The sequence below is a fragment of the Haliaeetus leucocephalus genome, unplaced genomic scaffold (genome assembly GCF_000737465.1).
Source record: "Haliaeetus leucocephalus isolate CR32 unplaced genomic scaffold, Haliaeetus_leucocephalus-4.0 Scaffold351, whole genome shotgun sequence".
NCBI lineage: Eukaryota > Metazoa > Chordata > Aves > Accipitriformes > Accipitridae > Haliaeetus > Haliaeetus leucocephalus.
The window spans coordinates 6,255,254-6,278,566 of NW_010972787.1; the positions used below are offsets into that span (position 1 = coordinate 6,255,254).

The 23,313-nt window shown below is 37.5% G+C and overlaps 1 protein-coding gene across 1 annotated transcript in view; it reads left to right on the forward strand.

Annotated features, from left to right (window-relative positions):
* The window catches only part of B3GALTL (beta 1,3-galactosyltransferase-like), a gene marked incomplete at its 5' end in the record, with an annotated part of 66,467 nt that overhangs the window by 33,693 nt on the left and 9,461 nt on the right, over positions 1–23,313 (forward strand). The window contains 6 exon segments of the mRNA XM_010572806.1: positions 1,641–1,717; positions 5,744–5,855; positions 11,013–11,149; positions 12,324–12,387; positions 16,903–17,034; positions 18,007–18,076. Coding sequence (XP_010571108.1) covers positions 1,641–1,717; positions 5,744–5,855; positions 11,013–11,149; positions 12,324–12,387; positions 16,903–17,034; positions 18,007–18,076 — 592 coding nt within the window.

Here is a 23,313-nt window from a genome sequence, read left to right on the forward strand (position 1 = left end):
ACTCTTCCCAGTTTCTGGCAGCACGGACACGTGCATCCCTATGACTCACAGTCCCTTCTCCAGTTGCAGGCGCTCAGACCTCCAAATACACACAGAGCCTCCCGCCCAGGAGTTAGAAATGGAATTTAAGGAGAAGACAGGAGAGACTGCAGTGATCAGTGCAGGGCATGGACAGACAAGCCTCCTGACCAGCAATCTGTTTCAAGTGACCAACCCCTTTTTTTCCCCCTGTGTTTACCAATGGTTATTCCTCCTCAAACCACCCTGCTCCATCTTTGCCTGGCCTTTTGTTTTTCCTAAGCATCTCACAACAAGTTTTGTCCCATCCCAAACTGCTCCTGCCCTGAATCCCTTAATGAGTCCCATGCCCCTGTAGGCAGTAACCCCCTGTGAGAGTGTAAGGTGAGCAGGGAGCCTTTCCCTTCTCTTTAGCTGGTGAGTGTCAACACCTGGACAGGCTGAAGGCTCCCCTGGGACAGCCCTGGGGGGAGCTGGGTCAGGGTGCTCAGTTTTCTCCAATTACATTTTTGGGGTTCCTACCCTGTTTCTGTTCCTCTGTGCTGCTTTGTGGTTATGGTGATGAGCTTTTAATCACATAACTTAACAGTTTGTATAATGGAAAGGTGGGATCATTTACCTGCTAGTATTAAGTCATTTGTCTTAAAGTGCATTAACACCACCAGTGCTTTGTTAGGTTAATTGCTGTAATGGGATGTACTTAGACGGTGAGGAAGTTTAAACTGGGAGGTTAGGCTCTTCTGGCAGGAAGATTTTTGTTTCAGTACTAGTACAATTACCTAACCCAAAGGATTTAGACGTTTGTGAGGTGGTTGAGACCCTAATGATGCTGCAAAAGAGAATTGTGCTTGTAAATGTAGTAAATCAATGGAGGAAGATACTGCCTATGTATTAAGGTATATATATCTCTCTCCCACTTTTTACATGTGTGAACTAATGAATAAATTATGCACTTTGGTATATCAGAGGGCAATGTTTAAAGGGTGTTGGAAACTACCCCAGAATGATAGCTTGTCTGCTAGACATCGGGATCTGCCACATCAAAGAGATTTCAAGTGACAAAAGAGCAAAGAAACTTATGAAAAGATTTTCCTTTGTAGGAAGCTGCTTTGATTTTTCAGGAAAAAAAAACCCCTAACTCCTCATTTTGATTTTTGCATAAACCCATGGGTTTTTGTTGTTATGCTAGTGTGATAGGTCAAAGCTGAACTCAGCAAAGTAAAGTGTTAGAAAGCTCACATAAGCTTTGTGTGACATGTTTGATTACCCAGTGGAAGCCTTTGTAGAATACTCTACATTATTTATGAGTCTTCCTTTATAGTATGGGATTTTATGATATGGTAGAGAAATGAGTATGATATATCATTTAACTTGAAGTGTGTTAGCTTTATATCTAATAGGGAATTAAGAAGTCATGTGTTGGAAGAAGTACTTTCCCTAAATTGCAGATCACCTTGTTTCATACCATCCTAAGTCATCTATTCTGCAGGGCTACTTGCTGGTAAAAAACAATGAAGAACTAAGTAGTCATTCCAGTGTAATTTTTTAAAGATTAGTTGGTGTTTAGGAAAAAAAGTGCATATAATTCAAGCTTAATGGGAATATTTTTGTTTTTCTTAAAGGAATTACCTACGGTTCTGCTTATTCATCAGATGGACGGGCATGAAGGTGCATGGACAATATTACCGTTAATGAGAGAGTAAGTGTAATGAATGCCAGTTATTTTCAGAATTTATTGTAACCAAGAATATAAATATTAATTACTCAGACCTCTTTTTTCAGAAGCAAAGTTTTTGAATGAGAGTTGCAACCTTATCTTTTCACTTTCTTACTCTACTTCTTTTTGGTTTTCCAAAGCAATTTTCTGTTAAATTTCATTAAATCAGGGAAAGCTATTTTAAATAAAAGAACAACAATAGTACAATGTAGCTGAACAACTACCTTTTTCAAATCATTGTGGGTTTTTAAATTGTTAGGGAAGTAAACCAGTCAAAAGAAATACCATTTTTAAATGTGTATTTTCCTATTTGGTCCCCAGTTCTCACAGTGTAAGTTGTGAGGTATTTCAGAACTTTTGACCTTTCAGATTACTTGGCTGAATGAAGTAGATAAATAATTTTTAAAAAATAGATAATAATACCTGTTTGGGGTTTCTATCTTTTATTGCTTACAGTGTTTCTAAGAGGTGGTATGCCTCTATAGTAAAAAGGTGTAGGTTTCAACATCTTTTTAGAAGCTTATATGGCCACTTTTCATCTTAGTATGGTCAGAGAAATCTGAAATACCTTTTCTTCTTAGCTTATGCAGATGGCTCCAAGGAAGACATACTGCATTTACATGGTAGTATGTTGCAAACTGTCAGGAAACAGTGATTCTTGTTTCAGAAAGTCCTAAAGCTCCATGGTGCTGAAGGCTGTCCTTTCCCTAAAACTTGCACTTGAAATTGGTGCCAGAGGCTCTGCAGCCTCTTGAGGTTTAATTTAGTTAATATAATTTATTAGAGTTACTCAGAAGGATGTTTTTGGTTTGGTTTGAGGTTTTTGCATCAGAGTGGTTGCAGGACAGGTTGCTTTTCCTTCTGCTTTCCATTGCTTTCTGTGCGTGTAGAAACATGAAAGTAGTGCTTGTATAGTAGCTATCTTTGAGATACATGTAAACTGTAAAAAGAAGCAAAAGGAGAATCAAAGTAAATTGAAAAACTCAAAGATGATGTTCCAACTATCGATCATCTTTGGTTTTGCTTCTTAGCTCCTGTTTCAATGACCTAATGGTTCCTCTTCTGAATTATTTATGTCTCGGTGACAGGGTTTACAGATACAGCTCTTACGAGATAGCAAAACCACAAATGCTCATTTTTGTGACAAAGCAGAAGAAAACTCTTCAGAAATCAGAAGAAGAATCTTAAGTAGAGGATTTCTATCTTGAGAATTCTAGAATATGAATTTCCTTGTGTCTACTGTTTCACCACTTTTGGCAGAATGAAGACATGGAATAGTTTAGAAGTATGTCGATGTTGGGAGGCTTGTGCTGTTTAGTTTTCTCAATGGACAGAAGGGGAGGAAGGGAGATCAGCCCATTCTGCAGCAGCTGATGATGCTCGAAATTGTGATATAAGATTTATTCTTACCTGAAAACTGCTTTGAAAAGAATGGCTTTCCTCAGTTGTCAGCATTTTTAAGGAGGCTTCTAAACAGTTACGACAATTCTTTATTTTTAGTTCTTGAGCACAGCTTAACTTGGACAAAATACTTCATTTCAGAAGATGTAATCGTGAGACATCAATGGATGTCTTATGACACAGTGCCCTTACTGTCTCCAGAAGGCCCACTACATTTCTTCTCAGTAACCATGTTCATTAAGTAGAGAAGAAATCCCTTTTTTAAATTACTACCCCAAAACTGGATCTTACCTGAGTATCTCCAATGGCTCCTGGCAATCTGAACTCCAAATTTGTGTGCTATGAGGTCTACGTAAGACTCTCTGCAGGCTTTAAATACTTAGCCTTGAAAATCATTCTGTTTGTCCATCAATAGCTAGATGAACAGATCATTCTTTTTGTGAACTTGTACGTGCTCTATTCACAAGATGCAGTAATTCTTTTTGTGGGGGTCTTTCTAGCGTTTTCTCCCTGCCCTTCACCTACCTGCTTTCCTGTAAATCCAGGTATTTCTCTCCTAAAGTTCTAGCTGAGCACTAAAGTGTGAGAGAAAAGCCTTCAGTCTTCGCAGGTCATTGAATACTGTACATGTTTAAAAACATGAGGGTATCTGATACCCTTTTCGTACTTGTTTGGCAAGTTTTAGAAGGAACAGCTAGGAAGTGTCTTTCCTAGCTCATTGTATCTTGTTTGCTTGCCTGAATGGCAAAGGGTTGCCCAGATTTCAGTGTTGAGTAGGCAACAAGTATATGCTTTTATGAACTAAAAGGATGAATGGATTGTGAGTTCTTCTGGCTATTATAGTTTAGCAGAATAAGTATCATAAGCAGAAAGCAGTGAATAATCAAATACCATTGCAAGACGGAGAGGAAAGGCAGCTTTATAGGAAGATGACTGTCATGGTTTAACCCCAGCTGGCAGCTAAGTCCCACACAGCCGCTCGCTCACTCCCCCGCAGTGGGATGGGGGAGAGAATCAGGAGGGTACAAGTGAGAAAACTCGTGGGTTGAGATAAAGACAGTTTAATAGGTAAAGCAAAAGCCGCACACGCAAGCAAAGTGAAAAAAGGAATTCATTCACCGCTTCCCGTCGGCAGGCAGGTGTTTGGCCATCTCCAGGACAGCAGGGCTCCATCACGCCTAACGGTGACTTGGGAAGACAAATGACATCACTCTGAGCATCCCCCCTTCCTTCTTCTTCCCCCAGCATTATATGCTGAGCATGACATCATATGGTCTGGAATATCCCTTGGGTCAGTTGGGGTCAGCTCTCCCAGCTGTGTACCCCTGCAACTTCTTGTGCCCCCCCCAGCCTGCTCGCTGGTGGGGTGGGGGGAGAAGCAGAAAAGCCCTTGGCTCTGTGTAAGCCCTGCTCAGTAACAAAAACATCCCTGTGTTATCAACACTGTTTCCAGCACAAATCCAAAACATAGCCCAGTACCAGCTCCCATGAAGAAAATTAACTGTATCCTCGCCCAAACCAGCACAATGATTTGTCCCAGATGAAAAAAGACTGAACTAGTTTAGCACCTGGCAACCATCTGGTGCTTCTACCACATAATTAAAAGACCTGCAGAGGCAGGTATCACATGTTCTAGCATAAGGATTTCTCAGATAGTGGGTTTGTTTTTGGGGGTTTGTTGTGGTTTTTTTGTTTTGGGGGTCTTTTTTTTGCAAATACCGTTCCCTAAAACATAAATGATCCTACCATCCTTTTTTACTTATTTTTTCTGACTTACATTTCTGCTGTTTATTTTCATTGCTGATTTTATCAGTAGAGAATGCTGTAGAGGAATAAATCTGTGATTTTTATAGGTGCTAATTTTCTTATACCTATCCTCAGATGATTTGTTTAATTAAATCAGTGTAAAAGCTATGCAAAGGAAACTGGACAAGTAAAGATTGGGGTTTTTTTCCATTAGGATGTCATGAATTAATAAGGCTTTGTTTTGTTAAGTAGTGGAAGAATTTTTCTGGGAGGAGTAGAGAAATAAAGAATGAGAATTTTCTGAAGGAATCAGGAACGCTGCATTGAGTTTAGTGTTAGCTTTCAGGAAGGTAGGGGAGTCCATTCAATCTGTGTAGTTTCACTGTACTGAAAAAGCTAATGAAGTTTTTAGGTTGGGGATGATCACCATCAAATAGCTGTGAGAAAACCTGTCATTAGACATTTTCATGATTGTTGCAATGGTGTTAGATGCCCAGCAGTGGGGCTTCTTGGAAGAAAGTTAAGGTACAGAGGGGAAGGTAACTTAAACTGCTATCTATAAACTTCTGAATTCACAGGTGGCTATTAGACCTGGGGTAACTATACATTTCTGGGTGGACATTTTCATATATCTCTATTCCCTTCTTTCTGGAATAACTGGTGCTATATAAGTAGATAGCAGCAGAGGCAGTATCTTTATCCATTCACTTTAGTTCTTTGATACGTAATTCTAAGTTAGTAGTAAAAGTTTCTGTGTAAATGAATAATTGATTGCAAAGTACTTACATTTGGGGAATGTGGGTTGAATATCATTCTGTTTATAAGCCAGTTTATTAGAAAAATGTTAATTTCTTTTGTTAGCTTCTCTGTTACCTATGGTAGGAACTCCTCATGGATTTTCTTCTGTGAAGAAGATACAAGAATACAAGTTGTAAAGCTGCTAGAAACACTTGGAAGATTTGACGGGTCTAAGGTGAAATAAAAATTTAGATATTTAAGTTACTTTTGAATGTGCTTGAAACTCGTGGAATAATTTTAAGTACAAAATTATAAATACAGAATTTTAGAATTCCTAGTTACAGAACAATTTCTGTGGTCCAGAATTTAATTTTATAAGATTTCCTGGATGGCTCAATGCTCCAAACATTGGAAAAGAGGTATCCAAACAGCTTAAAATAGGAGGATAGATTTCTGTTGCTGAGGCTGAGAGTGAGCAAGGTATTTAACATGAAGCAGCATCAGCACCTGTCTAGCTGTTGAAGAACTGTTAAAATTGAGCAGAGAAAAGATTCCTTCTGTGGATAGCCTGAAAATGATGTAGCATCAGTAAAAAATTAATATAGTCTGCTGTGTGGTCCTCTCTCCCCATTTTCCTGTCTGTCATCAGTTCTGATTTTCATCAGACAAAATGGCTGATGTTAGTTTGACTAACTGTCTCTGATCTAATATAGTAGGGTATTTTATTTGCGTTCTGTTTCTGAACTGTCTTGGTGATAAGACAGTTTTCTTTATCCGCTGGAAAAGAAACAACGCCAAAAGACTTGCAGAACAAAAGAAAAATGCAGTCACCAAGGAACAAAGTAAATTTGGCAATGCAACTGACACGAAAGGTGTTAATCTTTAGAATTCTCAGTGTTCAGGAAAAAAATTCAGCTTGATCTCTGTCCTTTGCCTGGAATAAAAGAAGCCAAAGTCTCCTATGCGAAATATGTTTTGCTTCTTTATTGTTACCTTGACTGGGTATTGAACTCTGCTTCAGGTCTCACTTCAGCATGTTTACTTCTTTTGCAGGCACATGGCCTTTTCATGTTTTTTCACAATTCTTTTCTAAAACGGTAATAATAATAATAATAATTCAGAGATCTTACATTTTTAAACACTCTGTTTTCAAAATGTCTGACTGAATATAGTCAAGCCTTTGGAATATCCGCTTATTTCTGTTTCAGAAACAACCTATTCCTAATTGATATTCTCAGAATAGAAACATAAAAATTTTTGTTCTAGATGCTGCCTTTACGCCAGTTTTAATCTCCTTTGCATTACATGAAAATTCTATTACAATAACAAATTATGTTCCAACCTGCATTAAAAGAAAAATCAAATGTTTTGCTTTTGTACCTAGCAATCGTCATCTTAGTGTAACAATCCATAACTGATTCCTTATATACAGTAGTAGTGCATCAGTCACAAAATTTAAGATGAGTTAGACCAGAATGAGCTCATTCATTATTCATTTTAAAATGTCAGCAGTCTGCATAATAAAAAGCTGGTATACATTAATCACAATAAAAGGTCTACAAGGGGCATGTGAATAGTTGATGAATCTGCAGCTTTTGAATCTGGATATCTAGAGATTAGTAACAGAACTATTGAGACTGATATGAATGTAATATTGAGTGAAACCAGATATGTGAAACATCATAAGAGTCTGTGGAGGAATGTTAAGAGAATGACCTGCATTGATAACGAAGGACGTTATTGACTGCAGTAGAACTAAATAACAGTGAGGAATATCTGATTTATATAAAGACCTCAAGACAAGTACTCAGATGGTGAATTATATCTGAACATCAGGAAACACTTTTTTACTGTGAGGGTGACTAAGCATTGCCACAGCTTGCCTGAAGAGGTTGTGGAGTCTCCGTCCTTGGAGGTAACTCACAAACCATCTGGACATGGTCCTGGGCAACCTGCTGTATAGGTGGCCCTGCTTGAGCAGGGGAAGTTAGACCAGATGATCCCCAGAGGTCCCTTCCAACCTCAACCCCTCTGTGATTCTGTGTTTCAACAGCATATTGATTCAACCTGTGCTTTCATAATGGAAGACAGCAGCAAGGTTAAACCAAATTGTACGTGCCACTCCTCTTACTGTCATCCTAACAGGATGGTAGACTACAGCCCCAAAGATATCCAGAATGAGTAAACCAAGCTGATGCGCAGCAATGACTTAGTAGCTGTTGATGCCTAAAGTGTATAAAAGATCTGACTGAACAACAGTTTGATTTTGAGAATCATAAGAACTCATAAGATGTAGTAAGACACAGTGAGGATGTGACAGCTGAAATCTCCTGTCCTGCGTGTCAGACACAAGTCTTGAACAGATGAATTCAGCACACTTATCTTGGTATTTGTAAGTGGATACGAATGTGAGTCGGTAGAATCAACTTGATCAGCAAGTTAGGTAAAGTCACCTCTGCCGTCCCTGAGATCTGGTATTGAGTTTTGTTGTATCACATTCCTTCAGCTCTTTAAAGTGCTCTAAAGACTTTGGAGTGCTCTTACTAAAGGTAGGTGATTTTGCAATTTTTGAAGCACAATGATCCGGTGGATGGTAGTTACCCTTAATGCAATGAATCACACTTTTTTTTAAAATCCACATTTTTGCCTATATGCAATTTGATTACCATCATTCCTTAAGTTACTTTATAAGTTCCTTTGTATATAACTAATTTAATCTTGTAAAGCCAGCCTGCACAGATTGATTTGCCCTACGTATCAGTGTATGACCAAATAAACTTGGAGAGTATTGGCTGTAACCCGGAATGCCTTCACTGTGGTTTGTGGCTTAATATTGCCAGAAATATTATTATGTGAAAGCCTGAGGAGGGTATATGTATGGGTTTAATTTTCTATGTTTTATAGGGAAGGGAAAGGAAGATTGTTTTTTTTAATCCATAGATTGTTTTGGTGTAAAATTATTCTAATTTTGCATGCTAAGTAAAGTGGTTTTTCCACTCTGTAGCATAACAAAGTGGAGGTCCAGAAAAAAATTGTCTGCAGATGGTACTGTTGTATTAAAATGTTACTATTTATTAACTATTTCTGAAACAGAATAGTGTGCTTGTGTTATGAACATTTTGAAGCCCTGGAGGCCCTAAAAGAGTTAAAAAACGGTGTGCATAAATGCTTCTAAAGAATTATTTTTATTCTTTCAAGGCAATCATCTTTGTGCATAAAAATTAGTATGTTTGCCCATTTTCTTTTACCTCCCAATATTTTGTTTGATTTTTTTATCCTTCCAGTGAACACTATTGAATCCTTCCAATAAAGGAAGGAGAAAGCAGGGTCTTTTGTGATTGAAGGTATAAATCAAAGGCTGAGTAAGTAGGTACCAGGTAGTAAGTCCTATGAAGGTGATTAAAAAAAACGGTGGGAAAAAATCTCCACCCTTATCTTCTCCGTATGTTGGGTAGTGTCAGTTTAACTTTGGCTGTTTCCTCAACAGATTCCTGAACACCTACCCTTCAGCCTCAGGAGGCACGTGGGGATTATGGGAACAAACAAGTTTTCAGCATTTGTGTTATCTGAAGAAGTCACTAGTCAAGTACAAGTTATATTCAACTTACTTTTATTGAGAGTAGGTGGCCAAAGTAGAGGGGAGAAATGTACAGAATTCATGGGAAATGCACTCAGCACCTTACACATGTATACAGACACATGCATACCATGTTAAACCTGCATCAGTCCCTCGGAGAGTCGGTGTTCCTGGCACAGGTGGCATCCTGTATCTTTGACTCGATGTGTGCGGCAAGACAAGCATCCCTGGTAGCTCCTGAGGGCTGCCCTTTTATTGCCTTTTGGGGAGCCAGGTTGAGTCCTGGCTGGATTCCCGTGGGATTGCCAGGCTGAATGTCTTCTGGGGCAGCCACACTTGCATACCCTCTGCCAGTCTCAGCCAGCTGGTTTTGGCTGGAGGTGTCTCCTGGTGCATGCGGACCTCTCTTCTGCTGTTTGCTGACCCTGTCATGCCCTGGCCAAATCTCACTCATCGCTTCTCATCGACTCTGGGGAGCTATAAAATTTATCTCAGTCTATATAGCAACATCTGCTTGGAGTTAGATGACTACTGAGATGCAAGAGCCTCTTGAGGTTAGACTTTTTTTTTTTTGCCAGATGTTTCTACAGTACTTCTGCTTGAATATTTTCCCTTTTGTCTTGAATTTTGTGTAAATTATTTATCACATGTGAAGCGTGTGAACTGTGATAACGCCTTGAAGGAATTTTTCATTGTTGCTGATGTGCTGCCCCTTTAAAGGAGGGGAAAAATCAAATACGGCAGGGAGTTTGGAGAAAGAATCTTTTGTGAAAAAGCAGTTGCCCTAACTTTGAATCTATTTGAGTGGTGAATTGTCAGGGATTGATAAATTGTCAGGAAAAAGAAAAGCCTGAGTTACTGTCATAACACAAAGAACTTCACACTTTAAAGATTTAATATAAGTATTAAGGTAATTCAGAATTCTGATTTGTCATTTGTACTTGTAGGTCTGAAAAGCAATTTATATGTATATATTTTTAAAATTATATGTATATACATATATTCTTTTTTCCCTTCATTACAGTCCTTATTCTGCAAAAATTGGGAGTATACTTGTTTTATACCTGTTCTAAACAGAAAGATTAAGACAACTGATAGTAATGTTAAAGAAGTAGTATTTAAGTCTGTTAATTATTTTCAGATACAGCAGAGTCAGTAGTAAATTCTTAAACACTGTTATTTAAAACTCTAATAATAATAATAATACTTAAGTTTTTACTTTACAAATGCATACTTGGGACCTTCTTCATTTAACTGTTTTGAAGATCAAAGTATTTAAAATGTTTGCTTTTTAGTTCCCTAGCGTAAAAGAGGCTAGACAGATGGAAATTCAAAATGCAGATATATATAAGGTTCCTGAATGCAGTGCTTTTGAGTGTCTTGTCTAGTCAGTAGTCAGTTTGGGCGGCCAAACACTGGAGCAGGTTGTCCAGAGAGGTTGTGGAGTGTATTCAAAACATGACTGGACAGAGTCCTGGGCACCCTGCTCTGGCTGACCTTGCTTGAGCAGGGGGATTGGACTAGATGATCTCAAGAGGCTCCTTCCAACCTCAGCACTTCTATGATTCCGGGATTCAGTGCTTTTTCAACAGGTGGAATTCAGGGCGTATGCTGACAATACAGTGTGTATTTGAATTCCGAGAAGTGCCTTTAGTTTCATTTCTTATCAAGTACAAATTTTGTCCGGATTATTGTAAACAATACGCTTCCCTTGTTTTTGTTTTCAGGTTTGCTTTATTCAGCATGAATGCAGTCATCATCTTCACTAAAAGGATGCTGTAGATGAACAAAATTGTTTCCTATATTCCTTTACAGGAGTGGTTTTTAGGTAAAGCATTATATGATGAAGAATCTACAATAATTCACCATTATGCCTTTGCTGAAAATCCTACAGCCTTTACATTTCCAGATTTTGCTGCTGGTTGGGCACTTAGCATTCCACTTGTTAACAAGTAAGAATTGATTTTTTTAATCACTTCTTGTTTAATGATAGTAATTAAGAATGTTTAATTTATACAATTTTTCTAGATGCTAATCAATATTATTTTAATGAGTTATGATTTCATATGGATTACTATTTTCTGTAAAAGATGAAGGTGTTCCTGCTGCCACCTATATTATTAGCATCCATACTGGTACATGTAAGTCTACTTTAGTTTGAGGATCTAAGGTGTGTAGCAAGACATTCAACCAGGCACAGTAATGTACAGCTAGCTCTGGGTATGCCTACATGGACTTGTACTCTCACTATAAACTTACTCAGTAAATACTCCTTTGATAAAATTCCATTTCTTCCTTATTCTACATGTTCCAAGCATAATTATTATAAACAAACACTTAAGAATTTATTAGTAGACGAGGCTACAGAAATAGATTTCTGTATCATTGCTGTGCATGTGATTTATTTTGCTTCACTCTGCCTATCTAAAAGTTAAAATCGTCAGATAGTTAATAGTTGTCCAGTACTAGTCATTCAACTAGTTCAATACCATCTCTTGTCATTTTAAAAATGTATTCTCCCCCAGACAGCAGTTTTATTCCTGGATCTTAGTGACTGCATTGCCTTCTAGAAGTGTTTCTTGTGCTATAGAGACAACCTAGATATTTACTTCAGATTAGATGCTTAGTTTTTAAATGAGATATGAAAAGTTCATAGATTTCAGAAGTTGAATGCATCTTGCTGTAGCAAGGATTGATATTTTCATAAATTGAACATGCCTAAATACTGTGCTTAGGATTACACAAAAAGAGAATATTGTCTGAAGTTTCAGATGCTGATCAATATTGAGCTTCAAATGCACTGCTGCTTTTAATCTGTTGAAAATGTTATGCCAGACTCTCCATCTACTCCAGATGAGAACTTTCTTCTTGGGCAGGAAGAATGTATCAAAATATGTGTGCTGAAAAAGTAGTATTAATATCATCACACTGTACTCCAATGAAAAAAAATATGAAAAAGAAATAGAAGTTTCTTCTTGGAGCAATAAATACAGAAGTGTGATTCTGCCCTGCCCCCCAAACCCCCGTAAGACGGTCAATAATATCAGCCACACTTTGCTGCATACACTAGTGATTGATTTTTTTCTTTTTTTTTTTGAGTAAATTTCTTCATCTTTAATTGTATAGGCTTGCAAAGAAGTTGAAAAGTGAACCACTCAAGTCAGACTTTACAATAGATTTAAAGCATGAGGTAAGCAGTGATGTGATGAAAGAAAAAAATGTCTGAAATCTATATATTTGAATGGTGATAAATGATAATGGAAAAAACAGATTTTTCTTAGACATTGCTAAAAAGTTTGCAATGCAACGGCATGTTTAATTTCTTTCCCTTCCTTTTGAATATTGTAATACTTTAAATCTATATTTCAAGTATAGAAGAATTCATGAATAAAATTGTATTCATATAGGAATATGTACATGGTTGTATACAGTAAGTTATCTTCTAGGGCTTGCTCTATAAAGGAGAGAGAGACTTCTAATTCATGAAGCCTGAGCTGACATGAGCAGTATCTCAGACACTAGCCAGCCTCACTCACTTTCTAAATCAGACTCTAAGAGCTAAATATGATGGAGTTTGGATTAAATAGTCTGAGGAACCTAACTGTTGTGTGACCAATCAACTCTGCAACTTGCAGCATGGAAGTCTGGAAATTTTTTTTTGCCTCTGGTTTGCAACAGTTTTAAAAGGTAGCCACTAGGTCTTTCAGAGAATAAGTGAGTTGACTGAAAGGAACATGAGAAGAAAGGTGTGGGGGGTTCTGAAAGAATATCAGTGCTACTTTTTCTGAAGCTTTTTTATTTTTTCTGCCTTCAAAATGTCTGTACTGTCACCAAAGTGAACTCCTGAACCAGGGTGCAGGGGGGGAGAGGGGGTGTGAATCTGGAATAAACTTGCTGATTTTTGGCCTGAAATTATGAGTGATGTTGAATTAATTTTAATTTTTTTAAACTCCTGAAAGTCAGCCATAAATTGTGGTTCTGGCCCAGAAAAAACCCCACCTTATTTAAAACTACTGCTGCTGTTCTAGATCTTTATTCTGTAATGGTTATAAACCTCCTCATTTCCAACATAAATCTACAGTGTACTTGTAGAGTATAAATTGGTAGCATATTTAAATTAATTTGGTTTTGTGCCAACACTGTTCTTTCACCTAGTTTCCTCACCTTGACTGATGTATTTCTCAAAAGCAATTGGACCCCTCTCAGCTTTCATTTTGCTACATGAAACAAGCCAACAAGCTGTTTTTCTTTCCTCTTGTTAATTTTTCTAAATCTAAGACCTTGAGCTTTACACTGTAAATCTTCTTTTTGTAAGTTACCTCAAAGTCATTCATAGTTTCCCAATATTCCAGTCTACCTCAGCACTGACAAAGCCTCTAAACGTAGTGTCATAAAAAAAATCATTAGCAGACATTTCTTTTATGTGCCACAGATTGCTTAATGAAAAACAATTGATCACTCGACTGGCAAAATGACTTCCATCCACTTCTTATTCTGTTAGCAGTTCTTTGCATATGTTTCATTTCAAATTTATTGTCAATGATAACCTACTTCAGCCCTGTAGTTATTCTTTCTGCACAGTCTCCTGTCTCCCTAGACACAGTTCCATTCCCCCTCATTTATTTTATAAATCAACATCTTGTCCTTCTTAAATCATTTTTATCTCTACGTCCTTCATGTGTGAATCAAGATTGACAACAAATCAAAGGATATAATCTGTGATCTTTAATGATTGTGTGTAAAGTTTAAATTTATGAAGGATGATAAACGTTTTAAGAAGTGTTTTAGTTTGACAGAGTCCTAATAACATGTGCCTCTAGTCTTTGGTATTTTATTGTGCTCTGTATCAGGTGGTTTTTTTCACCCTACTACTTTCCAAGTCCCTATTTCTTATATCCACAACTTTTATATAACTTTCCATCTGGAAGGCCTATCTTGCAAATGTAGTAGAGGATTTTTATCATGCTGCTGCTCATTTGTAGATTGTTTTTTAGACTTTTTGTAACTGCACAGTATATAGCATATTCCCTGATACTCAAAACTTGAAGTGAAAAATGGATTTTTTTTGTATATCTAACATTAGATTTGAACTAGGACTAAGACTATTTTTTGTCTTTTTATTGTAAATCCATTTCCATTGTTTTAGGAACAGTCTGTCATCCTGTTCTGTAACCCAAAATGGCACTCTAACCTCATTTCTGAAATATGATAACTTCACACCACTCTAAGGCTTTCTATTGAAGAATCCATTATTCACTGGGAAATCTTAGCGCATTATGAACTTTCATAAATAATTCATGTTATGTTACAATTGTTAAATATTCTTTGTGCTGCAGGAGCATTTCTTCTTTGTTGGTTCATGTGATAGACGTTAATTCTGAATAGCTGAATTCTGAACTAATACAATCTTAAAATGTACTGAAAGCTCTTTAGAAATCCAATCTCTTGCAGTTAGTAGTCTTCCAGCTACAAGGCAGGGTCAAGAACCGCTTACATCCCATAATGTGAATGTGGTGACAAGACAAAAGATAACCTTGGAGACGTACGTGTGTTTATTGGTTGCTTCTTAACCACAAGCATATATGTGTTACATGTCACTTCCATACTCCTCCTCTACTCCAAGCACTATCAGCAGTATTTGTCTTAACTGCCACTCATGCTTATGAATTTTCTTCCCTATAGAGTGGCCTTTCCCTTTAGTGCTTTGTTGAACTCATCTGTAATGCTAAGATCATCTGTGTTTTCAGAAGCATTGCTAAAACAGCAAATAAACAGACCACTTAATAATGGTGAGGCTAAAATAAATTAGACCTTGCAAACTACAAAACTCACTGCATTGAAAGAACCTGCAGCTGAGTTAGTGGTTTAGCAAGTCACTCTCAGCTGAGCAGTAGTAGTGACCATGTTTGTACTCACAGCTCCCAATTGTCTGCATCCGCTCAATTACAAGGAACAGTAATTTAAACTCTTTTCAGTGCAATCAAACAAAATGTTTTTACTTTGCAGTTGAGGTGGTCTAAGAGCGCATGTGTAGTTATGACAACCCAGTTAAAGTCAGCAACTTGCTAAAAACTCATCAGTTAATTGTATGTGACTGTACCCTATTGATAATCTTTCAAATCTGGAAGCTTAAGTTTCAAAAATACGATTGTATTCTCAAGCCTGCCCCCAGTCCTAACAGGGCATGTAACAAACTGGCACTTCTGTTTTATACCCTCTAAGTTCCAGAAATGGCTGTGTGCAGATAGTTGGGGTTTTCTGAGGATGTTGAGACCTAAATGAGATGGGCAGGAAAATAATCATCTATAACTTATAAGTCTGTAACTGGTTTGGTGACTTGGGCTTGTCCAGACCGTAGTTAACGCTCTTGGTTTGCACCGAGTTCTTCCTGAACAGTGGGGAGAAGGAAATATTATGTCCTCTTAATAATAGCTTAATGATCACATTTGCTAAAAGAGGAGCTGAATTCTGGGCTAGGAGGGGTTTAAAGCTAACAGTTCCTAAGTAAGCATAAAACACTGAAAAGGAGACTCATTTTCATTGCCTTTGGTGTGTTCTGGGTCTGGTCCCATATTCCATTGAAGCACTTAACTTGTTTTCCATGCAGGAGTCATTGGGAATATGTGTAAATAACACGGGAAACAGGAACTAGAACCCAAGACTGATTTTCCTGTCTTGGAGGAGTCCCATTCCCCCTGTGCAGCAGAGTCAGGCTCCCCTTCACTACACTGTCCTGTTGGTTCCATGAATCTTACTTTTTGCAGAGTATTTCAGTTTCATGAGGTAGCATGGAGAATCTTTGTCCCAGAATATCTCTGGTTTGTTGGTGTAGGCACCCTTTTGAAAACTAGAAGCTGTAACTTCTGAGTTAGGCAGAAGCAAGCCTAGAATCCAGATGTCCTACATCTTGAGTATATGCTCAACCAGCTCTTGTGCAAAGATGCTTTCGTATCTTTGGCCTATCCTCAAGAGAGACTAAGCATTCAGAATCAAGAGTGTATGGCAAGGCAGCTGGGAAGCTCTGAATCCACATACTTACTGAGATATTATTTTCTGCCTTATAGATTTTTAAGAACTTCATTTTGTTCTTACGAGTTTCTGAACATTTTTTTATGTTTTGTTGTTGCATTTAAAATGGGCAAGAGTCTACTATAGGATAGCATATCTATTACATTATCCTTCATTGTATTTTACAGCTTCTCAGAGATTCATTACTGATTTTGAGCTTTTTAAATTGTCACCAGAGAATGGGTCTATTTTGAAAAGCTGAAAATTGCCACATAGGATGAAATAGGCCTAGCTATTCCAAATTATCAAAATAATTTTAAAAGAGCAACACAATAAGGATCTTTGTTTACTTTAAAAGAAAGTGTAAATATTCACTCTACCACTTCATATAAAAGTTAAAGATTAGTTGTTTTGACACGCTTAAATATATGAAACTAATTGTAATTCTATGAAACACATATTAAAACTTGTCTGTCTATAGAATTTCTTTTATGGCGAAAAAATTACATGTTGGCTCTAGAAACATAAGCAAGAAGTAAGGTATGCAGCTAGTTTATCAACTAAGGGACAAATCTTCTACAGCATCCCGTATTTTTTAGTTTTCCTGTTAAGTTTGCCCTGTAATATGATTTCTTTGTATGCTCTGAGAATTTTTATCCAGTTTCATTACTGATATAAATGTTTTCTATTTTGATAGATTGCCCTGTATATTTGGCAGAAGGGGGAAGGGCCACATCTTACTCCAGTGCCTGAGTTCTGCACAGATGATGTGAACTCGTATAAGGTTGATCATTGTGCAACAACATTCAGTAATTTTCTGCCACTTTGTGTAAGTACCGTATTTTAAATACCTTTGCTTAGTAAAGGTAAAACTCTTACTAAAATGCATAGTATTTTACTTTAAAAATCTCAAACCTTAAGAAAATATTTTTCAATAAGTTAAAAAAAAAAGGTTTGTTCTGGCATTTGTCTATTTTTGGATAAGCTTTCAGCCTTCCGTGGCACAGGGCATTTCCTGGCAAACAAATATTGTGTATGCTTTAATGGGTCTTTCTACCACAAAGTTTTGTCAGCACATGCTCTGTACAGTATTTCTCCTTACATTTCTGTGAGATACTGAAGTATAGATAATCTTTTTTTACACATGGGAATCTAAAACTTGTTGAGGCTAAAGATAAAATGTAATATAGTATTTGGAGCATTAAAGTAAAACCCATGTCTTCCACTTCTAGGAGAATACATTTATGATATTATGGGTTAAGTGTTGCTAGAGGCCAAAAAGTGTTCCATGCTTCCAGGAGAGCAAAATTCTAGGTGCTAAAAAGGAAAACAAATAAAAGTGGTTAAATGATTTTATTACAGTTGAGGAAATTCAAAGATTTCTAGTGTGTAGCATTTAAGCTTCTTTTTCCAAGTATGATACAGTTCAACATGTTCTCACAGTGATTAATTTCAAAGAAATTAAGAAAATATTCTTTTTCAGATGAATCATTCTTAGTTCAACGAGTTCTACTACTCATTCTCTTTCCCTAATGATAGGTGTTTTAGTTTACGTTAGAATACTACATCAATGTAAAAAGTATTTCAGTAATGTTATTTCAGGAATTTTAAACCACTAGTGACCTTTTTTCAAGAGACAAAAATGTACTTTCTGGTGTATTACTGGTACACTATTCTACTTGATATGCTATACAATGAAAAGGTATTTTCTGTTTTATTTTATGTATGGATATACATATCCTATAAAATGTTACAGGCAGAGCCTGCAATTAAAAAGTTAACTTTTGTTCTCTTCATATAGGGAGAGCCAGTGAAAAAGGAAGATGTTTTTGTTGCTGTAAAAACATGTCGGAAATTTCACGGTGACAGAAGTAAGTTGTTGGTTGGTCAAGGTAGTAGCTCTATGCTATATAGTTGATGAAATTAGTATTTAAAAAACAAGCTGATATATGCTGTCTGTGTAGCTCTTAGGGCTAAATGTTTGCAAAATCCACTGGGAAACATGAAAGCTTCAGAATTATAAACAGCTTATTCTTTAGGTAGAATTTTTTTTTGCTATTCAGAGTTCTTAAGGAGTGCTGTGAAATGTTTATGATGAAAAGCTGTGGTTGTATGATGTTTCATCCTTAGTGATCGGTTGGCAAAAATCTTGCAATTGACTATCTAAATTAAAAATATGCATAAAGTTAGCTTATATTGTTGTGAATTGGAGCTGTTGCAATATTAATTAATATAGCACCTATTAATATCCTTCAGTGTGTTTCCCCCAGCTAATTGGTTCACTTCTGTTCCTTGTACTAGCAGTGACAATTGTGCAGCTGTATGGTGGCTGATTTAGAAACTTGAACAAGCTGAAAGGTCTCTCCCCTCCTCCTTCCTTTTGTCCTGCCCTCCCCTCCAGTAAAAGATTGAGCAGCTTATGCTGTCATATTGGTTCTATCTGTTGTCACCTTACGCAATTTGATGTGCATGTGTTTTATAATGCCTGGAATGGGAAATTTTGTCTCTTGTAGAAATCTGGTCGTCTGTAGTACTTTGTCCAAGCCATGGCTCAGATCAAGAGTCTCCCAAGTGTGCAACACTGTAGTGTGTTTCATCTGGAAATTGTAGTGTTATACAAGTAATGATAGTCACTATGAAAATATGACCATGATATCCATGGTAAAAACAACAAACAAAAAAAACTAGTGCAGCCCAACAAGATACCTCGAGTGAGTATTAACTTCCTTCTCAGAGGCACAGAAAATAAAAACACAGAGAGACACTCAGCTTCAGCTAAGACAGAGTAAGGCTCAGCTAAGTTGAGGTAGATCCAATGTCTACAAAACGTGGAAGGAAAAATTCCAAATTCACTGATTTAATAGAAAACACTCTACCTACTTGATGCCACCTACCAATCCATTCTAGTTTACCTCTAGACATTTTGTTAATAAGGAAATTCAGGAATGGATTTATTTCCACAAATTTACTTGAATTATTTGTGCCCTTGAATACTCCAGGTACATAATAGTTTTGCCATTAGGCTTAGTTTGTTCATGAGCGTAATTTAAAATTATTATTATTGGCAAAAAAATTGAAAATGAAGTAATGGCTAGTAGTTGTACCAAAATTTGGGGGGGTTGCCACACCTATTGTCAGAGGACGGGATGAAGATAAAAGGTCTTTTCTTAACTAAGTCCCCCTTTGCTAATGCATCCAAAACTGTAGGTTCTGTCACTTCTAAATTTAGACTGTTTGCCAGTTGCTGGTTTTTTTCTTCAAAATAAGATTTATGGATTTTTTTCGTAATGTTAGTGCATTTCATGAAGGCACATTTCTAGTATTTTAATCACCTAATCATTAGGCTATCTTTAAAGTAGCTTTTGACAAAACAAAATTGACTGTCCTGTAATTGGAGTTCACTGAAGAGTTCTCCTTTCTGGATCCATGTTTGTTTTCTTACATCAAAATTAAAACCAAAAAACCCCAAACCTAGAAAGTCAGAAAAGAACATAAGGCTTCAAAAAGATAGCATAAACATCCTTCAAGAAACACCTGTTGAAGACTGAGGAAAATTCTTGAACTTTCCTCACAGCTTCCAGTGTTATGCAATAGAGGATAATCTTACTCAAGATTTTGAAAGATTAATGGATGCCAGCTTCAGAGAGCTCTTTTTACCTGGTAAGTCATTTTTTATTGTATGCCAAAAACTACATTAGTGCAACATTAAGGCTTGGAATTCGATGTGCAAAAGCAGCTAAATTTTACTTCAGAAGTTACTTCAGGTACAACTCTCCTTCTTACACGTACCGTATATGGTCATATAAGAAAATCTCAAGACTGCAAACATGCATCAAGGTTGTAGAAGCAGCACAAATAAAATATAATTAAGAGCTTAGAGCTGACCTTCTATAAATATCTCTGTAGTGCAGTATTAAAACTTCCATGTGATCACAAGTATTAATACATATTGATAAATATTTGCATCAACAGCTAGTCCAAAATTTCATATAGTTGTTCTCTCTTTGAAACATACGAGTTGTTAGAAATTACTAAGTATTGTGGGAATTCAGTTTACAATAGACATTAGTCAGGATGGTGACACTTCCTCAAAACAAGCACGAAAAAGAGAAAGACACTTTACTAGTAGTCCCCTTGTTAAACCATTCAACTAAGGTGAGACTTGGGTCCTTGCTTCAGTGAACTTTTTTTCATTTATACAGAGAAAGGGGACTCCACCAAAGAAATCGAGAGGCTCGGTCTGTAATAGCAAATAGTTCTGTATGTTAAAGCACCCTACTGAGGTTGAGGTCCTTGGTTGGAGAAAGGTAAAACAGCCTTTACAGGTGTCTCTTCTGTCAGGTGAAGGTTGGAAGCATTTTGTATGTCTGTGATGCTTCTGTACTGGGGCCTTGTTTACTGAAAGCTTCCTGGTTTTGTTCTTTTGAGAAACGTTTTTTTAAATAGAACATTTCCATAAAATAAGAAAATAATTTCCTGTCTACTTGTTTTCTTATTCTAGTTGAAAAAAAAAAAGTTTACATGACATTCTCTGCCAATTAATACCTGATTATGCAATGTTATATGATGTAATGTGACTTTTTATTATATAGGAGGTAGAGTTAATGCATTGTGAAATTCCTGGCTTTGCATTTCAAAACTATCATAACGTTGTATGGACACAGTTTTTGTACATAATTCCCTTTGGATTTTTAATGCAAGAATTGAGAGCAGTTTTACATTTCTTTAAGAACTTTTAAAAGCGGTATTGGCCATAGCACAATGCTACAGAAGTGAAATTATATTAATATCAAATATTAAAGCCTTTCCATTAGTCCATTGAGTTCTTATTACTCCATCTTAACAGTTACCTTGCAGTTCATTTCAGTGTTATCAAACTAGTGGTCAGTCAAGAATAATAAATCCTTCAAGTCCCTGTGTGATCAGAATAGAGGAAAGTGAGCAAGTAGGTAGGCAGCAAACATCAAATAAGGTGATGAGTGATTCCAGCAAGGGGCTGAAATTAGTTGTTCACAAGTATCAGAGTTACTTAGCAGCAAAGGGAAGTTATAGAAATATTTCCTCTATTTAAAGAACTGGTGGGTTGATCCTGGCTGGACGCCAGGTCCCCACCAAAGCTGCTCTATCACTCCTCTCCTCAGCTGGATGGGGGAGAGAAAATATAATGAAAGCTCGTGGGTCGAGATAAGGACAGGGAGAGATCACTCACCAATTACCATCATGGGCAAAACAGACTCAACTCAGGGAAAATTAATTTAATTTAATACCAATTAAATCAGAGTATGGTAATGAGAAATAAAACCAAATCTTAAAGCATCTTCCCTCCACCCCACCTTCCTTCCCAGCTCAACTCCACTCCCAGTTCTGTCTACCTCCTCCCCGCAGTAGCGCAGGGGGACGGGGAATGGGGGTTGGGTTCAGTTCATCACACATCTCTGCCGCACCTTCCTCCTCAGGGGGAGGACTCCTCACTCGTCCCCTGCTCCACCGTGGGGTCCCTCCCACGGGAGACAGTCCTCCATAAACTTCTCCAATGTGGGTCCTTCCCACAAGCTGCAGTTCTTCACAAACTGCTCCAGCGTGGGTCCCTTCCAGGGGCTGCAGTCCTTCAGGCACAGCCTGCTCCAGCATGGGCTTTCCCACAGGGTCCCAGCCTCCTTCGGGCATCCCCCTGCTCCGGCGTGGGGTCCTCCCCGGGCTGCAGGTGGAGATCTGGTCCCCCGTGGACCTCCCTGGGCTGCAGGGGGACAGCCTGCCTCACCGTGGTCTTCCCCACGGGCTGCAGGGGAATCTCTGCTCCGGCGCCGGGAGCATCTCCTCCTCCTCCTTCTGCACTGACCCTGGGGGTCTGCGGGGTTGCTTCTCTCACATATTCTCGCTCATCTCTCTTCAGCTGCCGTTGTGCGTGTTTTTTCCCCCTTCTTAAATCTGTTCTCCCAGAGGCACTACCACCATCACTGATGGGCTCGGCCTCGGCCAGCAGCAGGTCCATCTCGGAGCCGGCTGGCATTGGCTCTGTTGGGCATGGGGGAAGCTTCTCGCAGCTTCTCACAGAAGCCACCCCTGTAGCCCCCCACTACCAAAACCTTGCCACACAAACCTAGTACAGCAGCAAACATCAAATTAGGTGATGGGTGATTCCAGCAAGGGGCTAAAGTTAGTTGTTCACAAGCATCAGAGTTATATAGCAGCAAAGGGAAGTTATATAAATATTTCTTCCATTTAAAGAACTAGCTGCTACCAGTGAGACCTACTGGATGGTGTCAAAGAACATAAAGCAGACAAACAATGACTGCAGAATGCACACTGTTTCAGAGTAATTGCTCATCTAAGTCCTGACTGCTTAATTTTTAAAATGGAAAAAAGATCATTATTTTGTTCCGATAGTTCTCTTCCAAACACCCTGCAGGCATTTGGCTTTTTTTGTGTTACCCATAATTTATTTACTTCTGGATATAATTTAAACATTCATAGCATCATTATTAGAATTTTGTATGACCAGTTTTAAATGTTTATGTGAAATGGCAAACTAATAAGAAAAGGATTGCTTTTGTAGAGAAGAATTAAGCAGTCCTCCTTTGAATAGAATCTCCATGGGATCAAAATTGGTTGTATGATATTTATAAATGTCCTTCCTTGAGTGTGTCTCCAGAGACAGGTGCTTTTGAGCGTTAACATGATGTTGCTGTCGGATATGATGTATGTAACACAAGTGTAGTATTTCAAAAGGTGCATTTGGTCTGTTTCTGATTCAGAATATTTTATACACTGTGCAGTTGGATGTGGTGTTTTTAAAATGCGACTTTCAATACTGGAAGAATGATTGATCTCTGATAGTGTTCATGCTGATGTGTACTATAAAGGCTACCATAGCAAGTGTAAAAGTAATGAATACCATACTTTGGTTAGCATAAATGTAAACATCACAGTTTCCAATGTAATATGAATGAAACTATAGTCATATTTTAAAAGAAAATGTATTATTATATAAATAAAACTGTCCTGACCGTCTTTCATAAAAATGTAAAATTGTTTCTCTCTAAATATTGTAGAAAAGAAAAAAGAATGAACGTTTAGAACCATGATGCTGTATTTGAAACAGCTTTTT